The 15071-nt window shown below is 31.2% G+C and overlaps 1 protein-coding gene across 1 annotated transcript in view; it reads right to left on the bottom strand.

The window, feature by feature from the left end:
- The window catches only part of LOC118197961 (PP2C-like domain-containing protein CG9801), a 62010-nt gene that overhangs the window by 17788 nt on the left and 29151 nt on the right, over window positions 1–15071 (bottom strand). The window contains exons 4-5 of the mRNA XM_035369534.2: window positions 4675–4856; window positions 2580–2781 (exon numbers count right to left, since the gene is read on the bottom strand). Of these exons, the coding sequence (XP_035225425.1) occupies window positions 2580–2781; window positions 4675–4856 (384 nt within the window). The remainder of the gene's footprint in view (window positions 1–2579; window positions 2782–4674; window positions 4857–15071) is intronic.

The raw sequence follows: 15071 nt of genomic DNA, 5'->3' as shown, positions 1-15071 counted from the left end.
AATTTACAAACATATAAGAGTAAAGAAACTGAGATCACTGTGCCGAGTAACAGAGTGGATATACATATAAATATAGTATTTATATGCGTTTGGTGCGGCCGATTGCAACCAAAATACGAGGTGCACATCTACATGTTATAGCAGTCCTATATACAAAATTTCAACGTTCTGAGGCTACTCGTTTTCGAGTTATGCGAGATACGTATGTACATACGTTCGTACAGACGCCACAAAAAATTCTCTTCAGAATTCATTTTAAAGCAGTTTTATCATTTTTTTGGAGGAAACGAGTATTTTATTCTGTCCTTACGTACAGATATCACGCAAAAACATCGTTGAATTGCATTCGATAGCGATCAAAATGGATATTTTTGTTGAAATATGCTGCCTGAAACTTTTCGCGATTACAATACTTCCTTTTTACTTCGTACAAGGAAGTAAAAACTCAGCTGCAATACCAACTTCATGATAAGTGGTATTTATTCTTGAGGTAATGCATATTTTCAATTGCACAGCAATTGCAGTGGAGATATATCATTTACAATCCCATTGAAAAAAAAACCAAATAATTCTAAAAAAACAGACATCTTTTACCCTTGCATTTTTATATCAGTGGTATATGTAAAACTAAATTGATTTGGAGCCTGTGAACCTTTTTTTTTTTTTTTTTTTTTTTTTTTTGTTTTGTTTTTGTTTTGTTTTGTTTTCTTTATATATGACTGTTCTCTACTTTTCAAACCATCCTCTTTGTTAGTTCCATTTTCAGAAATAACCCCACTAATAACCAAATTTTCATGAAACTAAAAGCTTTAGTTGCTGAAAGTACTTCTTTTCACCCTAAATCCATTTCATTACTTCAAAGAAGTTTATTACACATTTTTTAGACATTACTTCTAATTAAATATCTGCCAAAAATATGAAAAGAGTAATACCTGGATATATAAGTAAATTCTTTAGAGGGCAAAAATGTTACCAAGCAGGTAACATGGGTGAATTATTTTCCAATCAAATCATTATAAAGTAAAATGCATATGCCAATGATGACAGTGTTAATTCTACTAACACTACTGTCATGACTGCACATTTTTTCCATTCATTTGCTGTCTTGTATACGATTTGTGGTATCTCTGTTAGTCTATCTTCTGTGGCATTTTATTTATTTATTTATTTATTTATTTATTTTTTATCTCAAAGATGAGCAGAATGAGAAATTCTTATACGGAAAATTTCAAACTACATATAATTGTGTTTGATGAAAATTCTAACAATGATACAGTGACTCACCCTTTTTCCATAAATAAAAAAAACATTTGAGAGTAAAGAAACTGAGGTCAAAATTTTGGCAACATCAAATTTTTCATTTTGACAACGACCAACCAAACTAGCACTATAAACAATTTTGAAAATAAAACAATTCATTTTCATAAAAATCAAAGCATTTGAAATATTTTTTTCCATACACTTAAGAAATAAAAGCTAAAAATAAAAACAAAGTGCAATATTTGGCAACTAATCACTTGCACCTGCCTAGTGGAAAAGTGCATTTATTAATATTTAATAATTATTCTATAACATTTATTAATAAATATGACATGCATTTAAAGGGCTATCAGGAAGCCTGTGAGTCCAGTCCAGAACATGCTTTTCATCTTATGTTTATATAATCAAAATCCAAGTGTATGTGAGTCCTCTTTCTCTCATTCTGAGTAGAACATATAGGTAGGAGGTCAAAATCTACATGTATCTAAAATCCTATGGACGTATAATGCCAAAATTATTAGTTCCTAAAACCTTCCAAAACTCAATAAATACTATGACAGGTGGGGGTGAATAAGAAAATTTTCTATTGTACTGGCATGCCCATTGGAAAATGAGTGCACTTCATGCTCACATGTCTGTCTTTCAATCACCAAAAAAAGGTTAAGAAACTTTAAATACAACAAAACAAACACATAGAAAAATGGTGATTTCTACTAAGATGATTTGCACTAATACATGATTATATTTCTGTGACATTATTAATTAAATAAAATATAGTAGTTATTTCATAAACATTTAAAATGATTTATATTTCTCTTTTGAAAACCAATTTCCAAATTAGATTTTGTTTCTGTTCTTACATTTTGTTTCGTATACTACCGATCTATGATAAAGAGCACATACTGAAGAAAGCAGTTTCAAAAAATTTCAGGGGAAAAAAAAAAAAAAATTAAGAAACTGATATAACACAAACAGTAAATGTTAACTTGTTCATATTCTTCAAACTGTGAGAGGAAAAAGTGAGTGAAAGGAAGAAAACTTTTAAGGAAAAGGAATTTTTTAAATAATAATAATAATAAAGCACCTTAGCATAAAAATCTTCATATGAAAACATCTTATAAATAAGTGTTTTAGTACTGTGTAAAGACATATGCACCAAATAAGCTATTTATGTTGTTAAAGTACACTTGTATATTTCTGACATGAACACACAGCATACTCAAATTAATAAATTTGACAAAATAGAAACAAATGAAACAATTTAATATAAATATTAGTTTTCACTGTCATTTATGTTAAGATGTTTCTAGACATGATACCTTGTGTTATTTCACGAACTCCATATTTTGGACTGTAAATATATGCCAGACTGTCTCCAACATTACATGCACATGCAATAAACTTGTTGGAGTTCCTCAGCTGTGCCACAACAACAGCACAAAGAGTAGTAAGTGTTCCATTTTCTTGAAGGATAAGATTATGAGCTTCACTGAATGAACGCAGTAAACTAATAAATACATCCTGCAATAAAAAAATTATTACTTATGTTGAAGAATCAAATAAAGTTAAAAATGATTAAAATGAAGTTAAAACAAAATAAAATATTCTTCACTGACATTTCTTAAAATTAAAGTTTAAATGTTATATGCTGGAAGCTTTTGCAGATGGCCTGTTAGCGAAAGCTCATAACTCACTTAAATGAGGGTTTTAGCATATCAATCTAGAATATTTTGTTTAATTTTAAATTATTATTTAGTAGTTAGAAGATATTAAATGGTAATCAATGAAACTTAATATTATGATATAATGAAAACTGTATTTATTCAGAGTAATAAGATGCATGATTATTAATAATAACTTTATTTATTTTATGCATTCATCACAGAAATTATCATTATCAGACTTTAAATACAACATAATATAAAAAGCTTATTATTTTCAAGAATAAGAAGGAAGAAAAATTGTCCTATCTTAAGCATTTTTAGCTTTAGAGGATCATTTTGTTTGCATCCAATAATGATTCAATGATAATAATTTTTTAATAATTCCTTCTTTTTCTTTTTACGGGGCTTTACCATAGTAAAATATAAAGCATCAGAAACACAAACTCTAAATATGAAGCCTTTTTTTTTTTTTTTTTTTTCAGTTTGCTATGAAAATTAACATATAGTTTGTGCATAATTTGTAATGCTAATTTAGATCTAAGATAAAACTCAATACAAAACCTCACCTTTAAATATCAACAATTCTGACTTGCAACAAAATGACTCCATAAATTTAAAGGAACCAAAATATTCAAAATTTATTGTTGTTTTTAACACACATTTAAAAAAAATTAAAATAAAAAAACTCAGTGACTGTTTAAACTGTGGTAATAATAATTATTATTATTTTAGATGCATTTTTCCCAAACTTAGAAAAAATTTTAACAGTCTTTTGGCACAGTATTCATAGACTAATCTAATTAATGATTATGCAAAATATAAATAGAGAAAAATTGCATTCGTTCCACTAGACTGATAGTTATGATATTCTGTAAAAGCTGACTTTTATTCAAATAAGTTCACTTTTCAGAACTTATGCACAGATGTTCAAGAATGCAGTAAGAATACAAACATTTGAGATCGCTCATTTGCATCTGCAGAATATGGGTCTTAAAACTTGTTAATGATAAAGTTCTTCAAATAGACTGTTGACAACAGAAAAGGAATATGAAACTCTTGAGTTCAATCCACAGAAGTCTATCTTGATTAAGATTGAAATGAAGCTAGATAGCTCTTTATATAATAATCTTTGCATAATTAAATGTTCCTAACCTATGGTCTGGTCCTGCACATATCAATATCCTATCCTATCCTATCATATGCATGAAGACAGAAAACAAAATGTAGATTAATCTATTTTGCGCTCCATATTAATATGTGAGCACCCACAAGCATAGTGCTCAAACAAAGTCACAGACAAAGTGGTAGAAATGGTGTTTTCATTTCCAACTGTAGCCAAAGAAAATCAAGCACTTTTCAACATTATTCATGAATTCAAGTGCTTTAAGACACTTTGAAAACAATATCATCCACAAATATCCTAAGAATGGATTACACATGAATACTTGAATAATAATTAAAAGAAAAAAGAGATGCTCAAAAAAGAAAAGATGGACAGTATGATAAAGAAAGCAAAGCAATTAGGATGCTTGAATTGTACACAAGCAATTCAAGCAAAGATAGCTAAAGGCAGGCAAGAATTAAGATAAAGTTAGAAGGTCGCATGCGTCATAAGGATATGATGTGCCCCAGTACCCAAAGCTGGCATCAAATTATAATTATTTAATCACTTTAAAAGGCAATAGCCAGTATTTAATTTCCATTATTAATACTTTTGTAAAAATTACACAAAACTAAGCATCATATATACCTGAGTTGTCATACTTCCTCCTCCTTCTCTGTAAAGAGCCTTATTAAGGTAGTTGACGCATCCATGTATTGCACATCGGGCAGCTAAACATGACTTCTCACCCCAATTTACACCATCTGCCAATACTAAGAGAGCACTGTTTTCCCTCATAACGACTGCAAATGCATCAGCTATAGGATTTCCTAAAATATACATACAAAACTTTTAGGAAGAAAGAACAATTATGATTAAAACTGGAGGAATAAACATTAATCCAGTAATATTTATTTCTCCAGTTTTAATCATAATTCTGTTTCATTAATAATATTAACGTAATATATATATAGTACATTAAAAGTTTCAGAAAAGGCAACCTCATAGTTCACTTTATAAAATTTTAGATAAGCATAAATATGAAAGTATCATAATTGCCAACCTTCAAATATGAAAAACCAGGAGTTTTTCATACTGCACGGCAAAATAATATCAAACGATTTCCAAATTAACAAATCAGCTTCATGGTCATTTTATCAATCCTATATTATTTATACAATTTACTGTGATATTTATCTAATAACTGCCCCAATTTATCTAATAATTATTCCTCTTACGGCCACCACTCAGATCATCTAACTACTTATAATAAATAAAAAGATAAAATATATTAGCTTAATATTTAATACATTATTCTAAACTTTAATTTTACTTCATTTTGTTTTTACTTGTTTCACTTGATTTTTCAATTTTCTTAAAATTTTATCTCGCTGAAAATGCAAGCAAGAAGAAACAGTGCTTTCAAACATTTATCAAGTGCTTTAAAGCATAATAAAAATAAAATAAATAATTAAAATACACAGTATCATGTGAATAAACTTATTAGTGTACTATTAAAAAATTTAGAATGAAATTAAATAGTGATATTTACCTTTTAAATATTAGTAAAATCTTCCCAAAATGCTCTGTAACATATTAAAAGCAGATCAGGTCAAATAAAAATTAAAGAAATCATTTGTAAAAAATGCAGTTTGTCCAAGTTTCCTTAAGAGAACGTGGCAAAACTTTTTTTTTTGGAGGGGATGTGTTGTCCAAATGTTTTTTTCCTCTTCAGTGCTTAGTGATCAGTAATTCACCTAAATTAGGTTTGAAGGAATACTGATAAATTTAAAAAAAAAAAAAAAAAATCTGAAAGATAAGGAAATTGATCAGAAGCTCAGGAGATGAAATGGAAAACTCGGAGAGTGACAAGACTGTGATGCACATACTTCAATCAAAACATAAAACTAAATAACAATGGAATTCCTTTTCTTACATGGTCTGTATGTGAACCTGATTAATTTGATAACACTTTCAGCAATACTCACATTTATAAATAAAAAATAATCATTTTAATTTTTGTTTATAATGTACACAGATACGGTTTTTCATTTCTAATTTCTAAAATTCTCTTCATTAATAGATCTGATAATTTTGTACATAGCAGATTTATTTTATACAGCACATACAATTAGTGCACGACATTTGGAAAAAAAAATTATTACAATGGGAGGTCGTCACTGCTGTGGGGCCGACTGTCAGGTTACCACTGTGTTGAGTTGCGGCAGGTAGCGCATTTGACTTTGTATACTGGTTAATACATTTGTGAGGTTGCATAATTCTTACTGCATTATTAAACTCCAAACATAGTTATTAGAATTACAATTACGAGAAGCTCTTTACATATATATGTAATAATAAAATTCCATAGTCAAGAATACACTTAAAATTCTAACTGTATGTTCTTTTCATTTTTAATGGCGACGTTCTCTTATTTGAAAGTATGTGGAATTAAATCCACAGCCCCGTAGTCAAGTTGTTTTTCCCACCTTTTCTACACGTACAGTTATAGAATATTCTGGAAATATTTAAAGCGAACTGGATTGGCTGACGAGGCTGACGTCATTTCTTGGAAGCTCTGCCTTTCCAGAGGCTATAAAAGGACTCGCAAAAGAATATCGGGGCTTTTTCTTAAATGTCACGATGCAGTAAACTTCATACAAAATGTTATTAGTAGTTCTTTTTTATTTACTCTGGATATCTGATTTTGTAACTGCTATTTCTCCTGACCAATAATAAATGGATCCTGTTTTTTAAACTTATCGTCTGATAATTTAAGCTACGACTACATTTATGATTCTTCAACAATCTATTTATTCCTGACAAAGGCTGGTACATCACATAAATATATAATTCATGGATAGCACAGACAGCTATTGGAATGAATTATAGTCCTCATAGTGTGAAGAGCTTGCTAATGAGAGTCTCTCTAGTCAACAGTTCAAGAGTATTCTAGGTCTCTCTAGTTGAAAGTTCTGGAGCCTTCTGATGTGTTACTCCAATGGAAAAAATCTTCAGACTGAATTAGTCATGCCTCCTTAATTTTTCAGTAGTAATTTACATCCTCTGATTCGTTATATCTGGAACAATATCAGAGAAAAAATCAGATCATTGGTTTGTCACCCCTCCTGAAATCGAGAGGTTTTGACGACAGAATCTTATGAATCTTATGAATAATAATCTTAATCTTATGGATAATAGCAGAACGCTAAAATCTCCTGTCACTCATGAAGTTATGTCCTTTGCACTCTCAACTGGAACGAATTATTGCATATGTGATGTCAGAAATATGTCACGTGACACATTATAAAAGCTTGGAAGCAGTGACTTGCAGGGACTGCTCACATGATTTACTTATCTCTGTGCGGTCCACCCCAATAGGTTCAATTTCCTTAAATATTTATCTCACACACCTACTTCCAGAAACAAACTTTCTTAAAATAATTTTTTATGATACCAACCTTAATCTTATGAATAATAGCAACCTTAGTCTGCTATGATAACCTGGAGAGGTTTATGACAGTAACCTTAATTTTATGAATGTAAAAAGCAGGCTCTGATTTAAAAAAAAAATTATATATTTTTATGGAAGTCATGAAATTCATGGTCCTGATTTACAAACTTTTTCACTAAAAAAATGAGATAAACAATTAATAAATAAGAAATACTATTTTATTCTATATAAACCATTAGCCACCAAAACGAACAGCTTGAAGATCTTGAACTTGAGCTCTGTTGCCCCCTACTATTCCAACATATTTTATCAGTAAAAATTTACTGCTTTTTGCTTTGAACCAACTAAAGCATAATGAATATTTTATTTACTGCAATTCTTACTCTGTGATTAAAGCATAAAATAAAAAAATATTATAGGGGAAAATTATGTATATATGCACATACAAGAAAGATGATTAAAAAATATCTGACAAAAATAAAAAGGCAGGTAAAAGAAGACCAAAATAATCAGATTTCATGCATGACAGATTCTGTGTGCAGAAATGCGCATTGAGATGGTAGACAATGCTGATGTGATCGATAGACAAAAGCCATCTCTACAGTTGTTAATGAAATCATGTGCATCACTTCACAAATGTACAACTTATCTATATGCATTTTGTTTATGGTGCTCTGTTCCTGTATACACCCCCATACATAAAATGTATACAAATGAGTTCTGTGCTTGTGTGGCAATTCCTATCACTTGAAAAGGAATGATTTATGCGTGCAGACTGCTTCTATTTGCTGCTTAACTCTCCAAGTAGCCTAGCTGTATTTATATGTTCAAAAATATTTGTTACAATACTTTCAAGTATGCAGACACACATCTTGAAATTTATCCAGACAGTTAAGCTAGTATTTATATTAGTTTTGGAAGGAAAAAAGTCAAATTCAGAGGGTAATTTAGCAATTATGATCAAAATACCATTTACTAATGCCTTTGTGGGAAGTTTGGGGATTCAACTCTTGGCTGCTTGAAGCGTTAAAAATGTTTTACATTATTTTTTTAACAGAACATTTGCCTTCTCTTCTAAAATGCTAAAACTTAAAATTTTATTAAAATTGAACACATATTTAAGAAAATAATATTTACTAAAAGAATCAGGCCCCATGAGAGATATCTCCCTGTACAAATGACAGAACATTCTCTTCTAAAACGCTAAAACTTAAAATCTTATTAAAATTGCACACTATATTTAAGAAAATAATATGTATTAAAAGAATCAGGCCCGAGAAATATCTCCCTGTAAATGACAGAACAGATAACTTTTGCATAACATAGTTAGCATGTTTTTCAAATCAGCATAGATTATTAACTGCAATATATTTCATTTCCCCAATTTCAGCTAATATAGTCCAAGCAATGTTATGCAATAATTTTATCTAGCAAAACCAACGTTGGAAAAAATATTCATAACAGATGAATAAAAAATTCCTAATTTATAACAGATATTAATAAAATCATCAATGAGCTAGACTAAATCCCAAAATACAAACTCAATCAGTAATGTTCAGCATATGCAAATCAAATTTTGAACTAAACCATGAAGAGAAGAGAGACAGTGACTTGTTACCATCAGTCAATAGCAAGCATACAAAAGTCATGATGAATTTTTGAGAGACAAAGCATTTTGATAAGCGAAATAAATTTGATAAAAGGGTATTAACAAACAGGTTATAAAATAAGACAAAAAGAAGAAATACCTGTGAATGCTGTAATTACATTACTTAGGTAAATTTACAATGAAACTATAGTTATCCAAGTTTCTATAGATGTTCTATGGGTGACCCTCCAATGACAAGGTGTCCTCTGCTTCAGATGCTTAGGGAAATGGAATAACAATTTGTCTCAACAAAACCCCATAGGAAAAAAATCACAAGGGATCTGGGGATCTTGGTGGCCTACAAAGCAATGGCATATCATTTGACCTAGGGCAGTTAATCCAGAGATGGGATAGACTATCATTAAAGTACCGGTGTACATTTGTATGCCAATGTGGTGAAGCACCGTCTTACTGCAGAAAAAAGCCAGGAACTGCTTCCACCAACTAAGGGAATAACCATTCTGATAGCATATCATGATAAAAGCACCCATTAATTGATTTTTCCATAAAGAAAAATCAACCAAAAACAGAACTGTTAGAAATGGTGCAGAAAATATTCACCTTTGAAAAATCACACTCATGTTCAATTACAACGTGTGGATTTTCTGTGACCTGAAATCATAAATTATGGTTATTAACTTTACCAGAAATGTCATAAGTGGCTTCATCTTTAAGCATAAGTGTGCTCGCAAAATCATCCATCTCCAACTTGACAATTCTTACAGAAAGCTTTATGTAATGGTTTGTCTGAAGGTTTTTAACGCCTGCTCCATCTGAAAGGTGTTTAGCTGGAATTGCAGATGTTTCCATAACAAATGCCACACCATTACATGAGACACACTGAGTTCAAAACTAGCATGAAACACTGATTTTGCGGGATCTCATAAAAATGTTTCACAAATTTTTTCAACTACTTTGGTTTAAGCTGCTGTTTGTCCTGGGCTGGTTTTCTTACACAAACAGCCTCTGTCCTGAAACTGCTTCACCCACCGTTTAATGTTGTAATGATATGCTGGTTCTTTAACAAATTTTGTTTGAAATGTCTTCTAACAATGATAAATGACGATGCAAGGCACATTCCAAAACACAATATGCTTTCTCATGTGCCCTTTTGATTAACAAGCAATTTTGCAGCTGGAAGATTTTTTGTTGTTGCCAAATAACACTTCTATAACTGTTATTTCAGAATTAATTCATTTCCACTTAATAAATCAATTACATAATTTGTACTATGCTATGCTTTTCGTCCCACTGAATATGAGACACCCTGTATTTTTCTATAGATCATTTTCAACAAATAATGGAATTTATCAGAAATACTGGATAAGCATGACGTCACAACACACTCATTTAGATCCTTAATTTTGTTTTATGTAACTCTGATTTTTAATAAGCCAGTTTATATTTTATGTTAAAAGATATGAGTTAATTACCCTTTCTCTGTTTTTTCTCTTGCATTTGATATATATATATATATATATACACCGAAGGACCATTACATTATGACCACCCAGTTAATAATATATAACACCCTCAAAACTGACAGCACCTGGCATGGCATTGACTCTACAAGATGCTGAAACATAGTCTGAGGTATCTGGCACCAAGCGCTCACCAAATGGTCCTGCAATTCCCACACATTGAGAGGGGATAACATGGCAGCACGAATTTGGTTTTCCAGGTGGGACTACATATGCTCTATTGGATTAATGTCAGGTGAATTTGGAGGACAAGAAATGACTTGAAAGTCACTGGAATGTTCCACAAACCACTCCCTGATGATTGGACCTTTATGACATGGGATATTATTCTGCTGGTAAAAACCATCTTCCGCCAAAAATACTGTTGCCATGAATCGGTGAACCTGGTCTGCAATGATATTCACGTAGCGCACATATGTCAGAGATTGTTCTATGGGAATTATGGGTATTAATGTGCTCCATGAAAACATTGCCCACACCATAATAACCCACCCACACACTGGCTTGTCTCCATCCAACTGTGCATCCGGGAACCAGGGTTTCATTTGGAAATCACATATTGGCACATGCCCCTCAATGTGATGGACCAGAAAACGTGATTCATCAGACCATGCAGCTTTTTTCCATTCTTCTAACGTCCAATTCTGATGTTTCTTGACCCACTGCAGACGCAGCCAGCAACGACATGCCGTCAATGCAGGGACATGCTTCGGCCTCCGGTTGCATAAGCCCATACCCAGCAATGTACACCGCACAGTGAGTTGAGAAATACTGTCTGTGTTGCCACTGTTGTAGGTGGTGGTGATTTCAGCTGTTGGAACTCTTTGGTCATGGCTAACAATGCATAGCAATCTCTGCTCTCCTTTGGAATCAATGTCTGGACTCTAATTTAATTAAATTTGCACAGCATCATTTACATGAGAAGGCACAAATGTTTTTCAGCAGTATTAAATGACATCAGCCACTTTACACCTCCCATGTAATTTGAAATTAATCTTTGCTTTTAGCATTTGTCTTAGATTTAATTAAACAGTTATTCTTCCCACGAAGCTGTAATTGCCATTACTGTTGCCATCAAGTTAGATTCTGCACCAACATTTATGATTCACACTAAATGGTACCTTGTTAATAGAAAAAAAGACTTTGTATCCACTGATAAACTAAATTTTCATTATTTAACTAAATTAAGAACAACTTGTTCCTCCAAAATTCTACTAGAATGACTGTCGCAATTTTCACAGTTGTGGTAGGAAGAAAGTTTCAGAAAAATATTCACAGATTTTCATCTAAATTTTGAAAAAAACCATGCAAGTACAGTAAACAGTTCATCATGCACTGAGCTACTATTATGAAAAATATGTGGGGAGCAAAATGCACACACTACTTTAGATAAATTTATGCCTCCCTTTAAAAATAATATAAAATAAATCAAAACAAAAGGAAAAGTAAAATTTTACATATCCAACAAAAATATTTATAATTTTTTAGCTTTATTTTGCTTCCTCTTACTTCTTTAAGAAAATGCAGAAATATAATAGCACAGAAACAATTTTTTACAAATACCTGGCTGAGTTAAAGATTATGTATTTTTACATCCAGTTATCCCTTTCATTTAACATAACATTTTACCAGGACTAATTAATTATATTAACAAAGGGATTACTGTAGAAAAGTACTTCCTTATTATGATGATCCCATTTTGTAAATGGTGACAAGATTATTGATAAATCGCCAATGCAAACCATTTTCACATAGTCAACAGTCTCAACGAAGATTATTTATAGTTTACTCCGGATAAGAAGAGTTCCAAATAAACTACATGCTATTGTATTTTCTATTTTTCATACAAACATTAACAATTCATGATCAGTCATAATTCTATTGTCACACAAAGAACTCTGAGTATTTCATGTGTTAATGCATTTTCTTATTTTGAAAGAATGTTAAAAACGTTTGATTTACTAAGAAATGAAGATGATGCTATATCTTTCCTTTGCAAGTAGACTTATTTTATTTCACATTCAAACATGTAAAAATGACCATCAAATAAAACTACATATCAGTTTTGAGGTATAACATGAAAATTTGCAAGTGAATGAAAATGTTTTGACAACCGGTTCAGCGGTTTCAAAATATTGTTTATAACAGCATAGCAATTTATTTATTTTTGGGTAAATTAAATGATGTCAATTAACTAATGAAAGGAGTAATTCAGCCTTGAAAAAATTTTTTAATGTTTAAGAAAAACAACTATTGACTGGAGCAATTTTATGAGACAGATGTATTGATGTACTCTCTACATTAAATAACGAAATAGGTGGCCCTGAAAGTATTCTGGACATAAAACAAATCTGTTCATATGTAGGGAAAAAAAGAAAGGCTTTTCCAAAATAGTGGATATTTGTAGATTTAGCTGAGAAACTGACAAATTCCTTCTTATTCAGGTTTCAAACACAGAGGCAACTGCACTGATGGCAAAATTGTCAACCATGTACAACAGGGATTGATGATTTATTTAGATGACTGGCTAGCATATGAAACAGAGGAACTTGCAGGAGGGGGGGAGGTTAGAGGCATTTTACTATTAACTATAAATTTCACTTCACAGACCTAACAACAGCTGCTCATACATAAAATGTTGAAAGACTGTGGCACGCCACTTAGTAGAATAAAACTCAATGAGGCACAGTTCACTATCATCATGAGGTTGCCAATCCTTGCAGAGTTCACACAGCAAAATTCTCAAGGAGATTACAGTATTGATGCTTTTGATGCCATATTAAAAGGAACCTCAGAAACATGCAGCTACAAAGTATAAGTAAGAAGGGTACCTTTCCGTTTCGCCAGCGCAAATCTCGCCAAGCAGACTTTATTGGTGACAACACACAGTATACACGTAAAAAAATTCTTTCAGTTACTATCTACATTAATTTCAAATTAAATCTTAATTTAGAATGCAAGTTTCAATGCAAGACTTATTTCGGTTCGTACGAATAGCTTAATCAGAAACTATGTAAAACTGCAGTGCTTTACTTCGCTAGTGCATTCTCATTAGAATTGAGAAACTTAACCCTTGACTTTGCCTTTTCTATATTTTCGCCATCAAGTGAGCGGTGTGATTGCATCCTAATTGACTTAATTACCGCTTGCAAATGGCCTTAGAGCATAAAATTGAACTACCATGTAATTGTAAAAATTCCATGTAATTGTATGCCAGTATTGAAAGAAACAATCAATCTGATAAGAAATGGCTGCGGCTTGTTTTGAAAATGAGAAGTAAAAGGTTACCAGTGAGGATCTTCCATTTGGCATCGGTTGTACCATTATTGGCAACTTTATCGTCTGCGGCGGCAAAACGGAAAAGTACCGTAAGAAGTAAACCTGAACTTGGCAATAAACTTAGTGTCAACTTGATATTTGAAATAATAAAGAAATATCTCTCAAAAATTATTTAAGAGTCACTAACATTAATTATCGCATATATCATACATGTAATGCAAAAATAAACCAAAACCTTAAGTGAATAAGCAAATAAATTAAAATTATTATAAATGGGCTAAGCCTATAATTAAACAGGGATGAACATTAGCTATTAATTAGATACTAACCAGACAAGAGGAAAAAATACAACATACATAAATATAGCAATAAAGCTTCAATAGGAAACTGATTGAAAAAAATACGAATTAAAAAAATAACAAGAAAAAAAGGAGTAGAAAATTAAGAAGTTATTCATTTATCAACAAGCACAAAAATATGCAAATTATCAGTTAAAACAAAAGCTGCAGATCAAATTCTAAAATAGGATTAAAAATGTTATATTTTTAAGACAGCAAAAATGTTGTAATATTTTACTGAAAAGCAGAAAGTAATAGAAACAAACTCATTTTCTATTCTTTTTAACAAAACTGAAACATAAGTGAATACTAAAAATTAAAAAACTTATTGCTTTTACATCTTGATGCACATAGCACAAAAATTTATCATTACTGTTACTATTATTAGTAAAAGTAATAATGACTAATAACAAAAGTAAATCTTGACTAACTGTTGGCCATTAAATGTAAAACACATTTCATTCATGTATATTTCTATATATATATACAACATAATATTTCTTTTCAGTATATATTTCAAGATGGAAGGAAAGTCAATAAACTTTTACAAAATTAGTATTATAATATATATATTTAAATCTGTATTCAATGCATACCAAGGAAATGAGAATAGAAATGTGTAATATTGCTGATTAGGTTATTTAATTACGGCAAAGCCTCGAGGGCTATCTGCCTAAGGGGAGGAATGCCTTCGTGGAGGACTTTCTAAGGTAAACTGTCTTGTATACATGTTACACATGGGGAAAACCACAAAAACACCCATGCAACCAGCCCGTTTGCGGGATTCAAATCTCGGACCGAACTACTAGTGTTCAGCGACTTAGTAGTTCGGTCCGAGATTTGAT

The sequence above is a fragment of the Stegodyphus dumicola genome, chromosome 10, assembly GCF_044657685.1.
Source record: "Stegodyphus dumicola isolate Sdum_Otavi_A_Nest chromosome 10, ASM4465768v1".
Lineage (NCBI taxonomy): Eukaryota > Metazoa > Arthropoda > Arachnida > Araneae > Eresidae > Stegodyphus > Stegodyphus dumicola.
The sequence above is the reverse complement of the archived record's forward strand: the minus strand, read 5'-3'. Positions and strand labels throughout refer to the sequence as shown.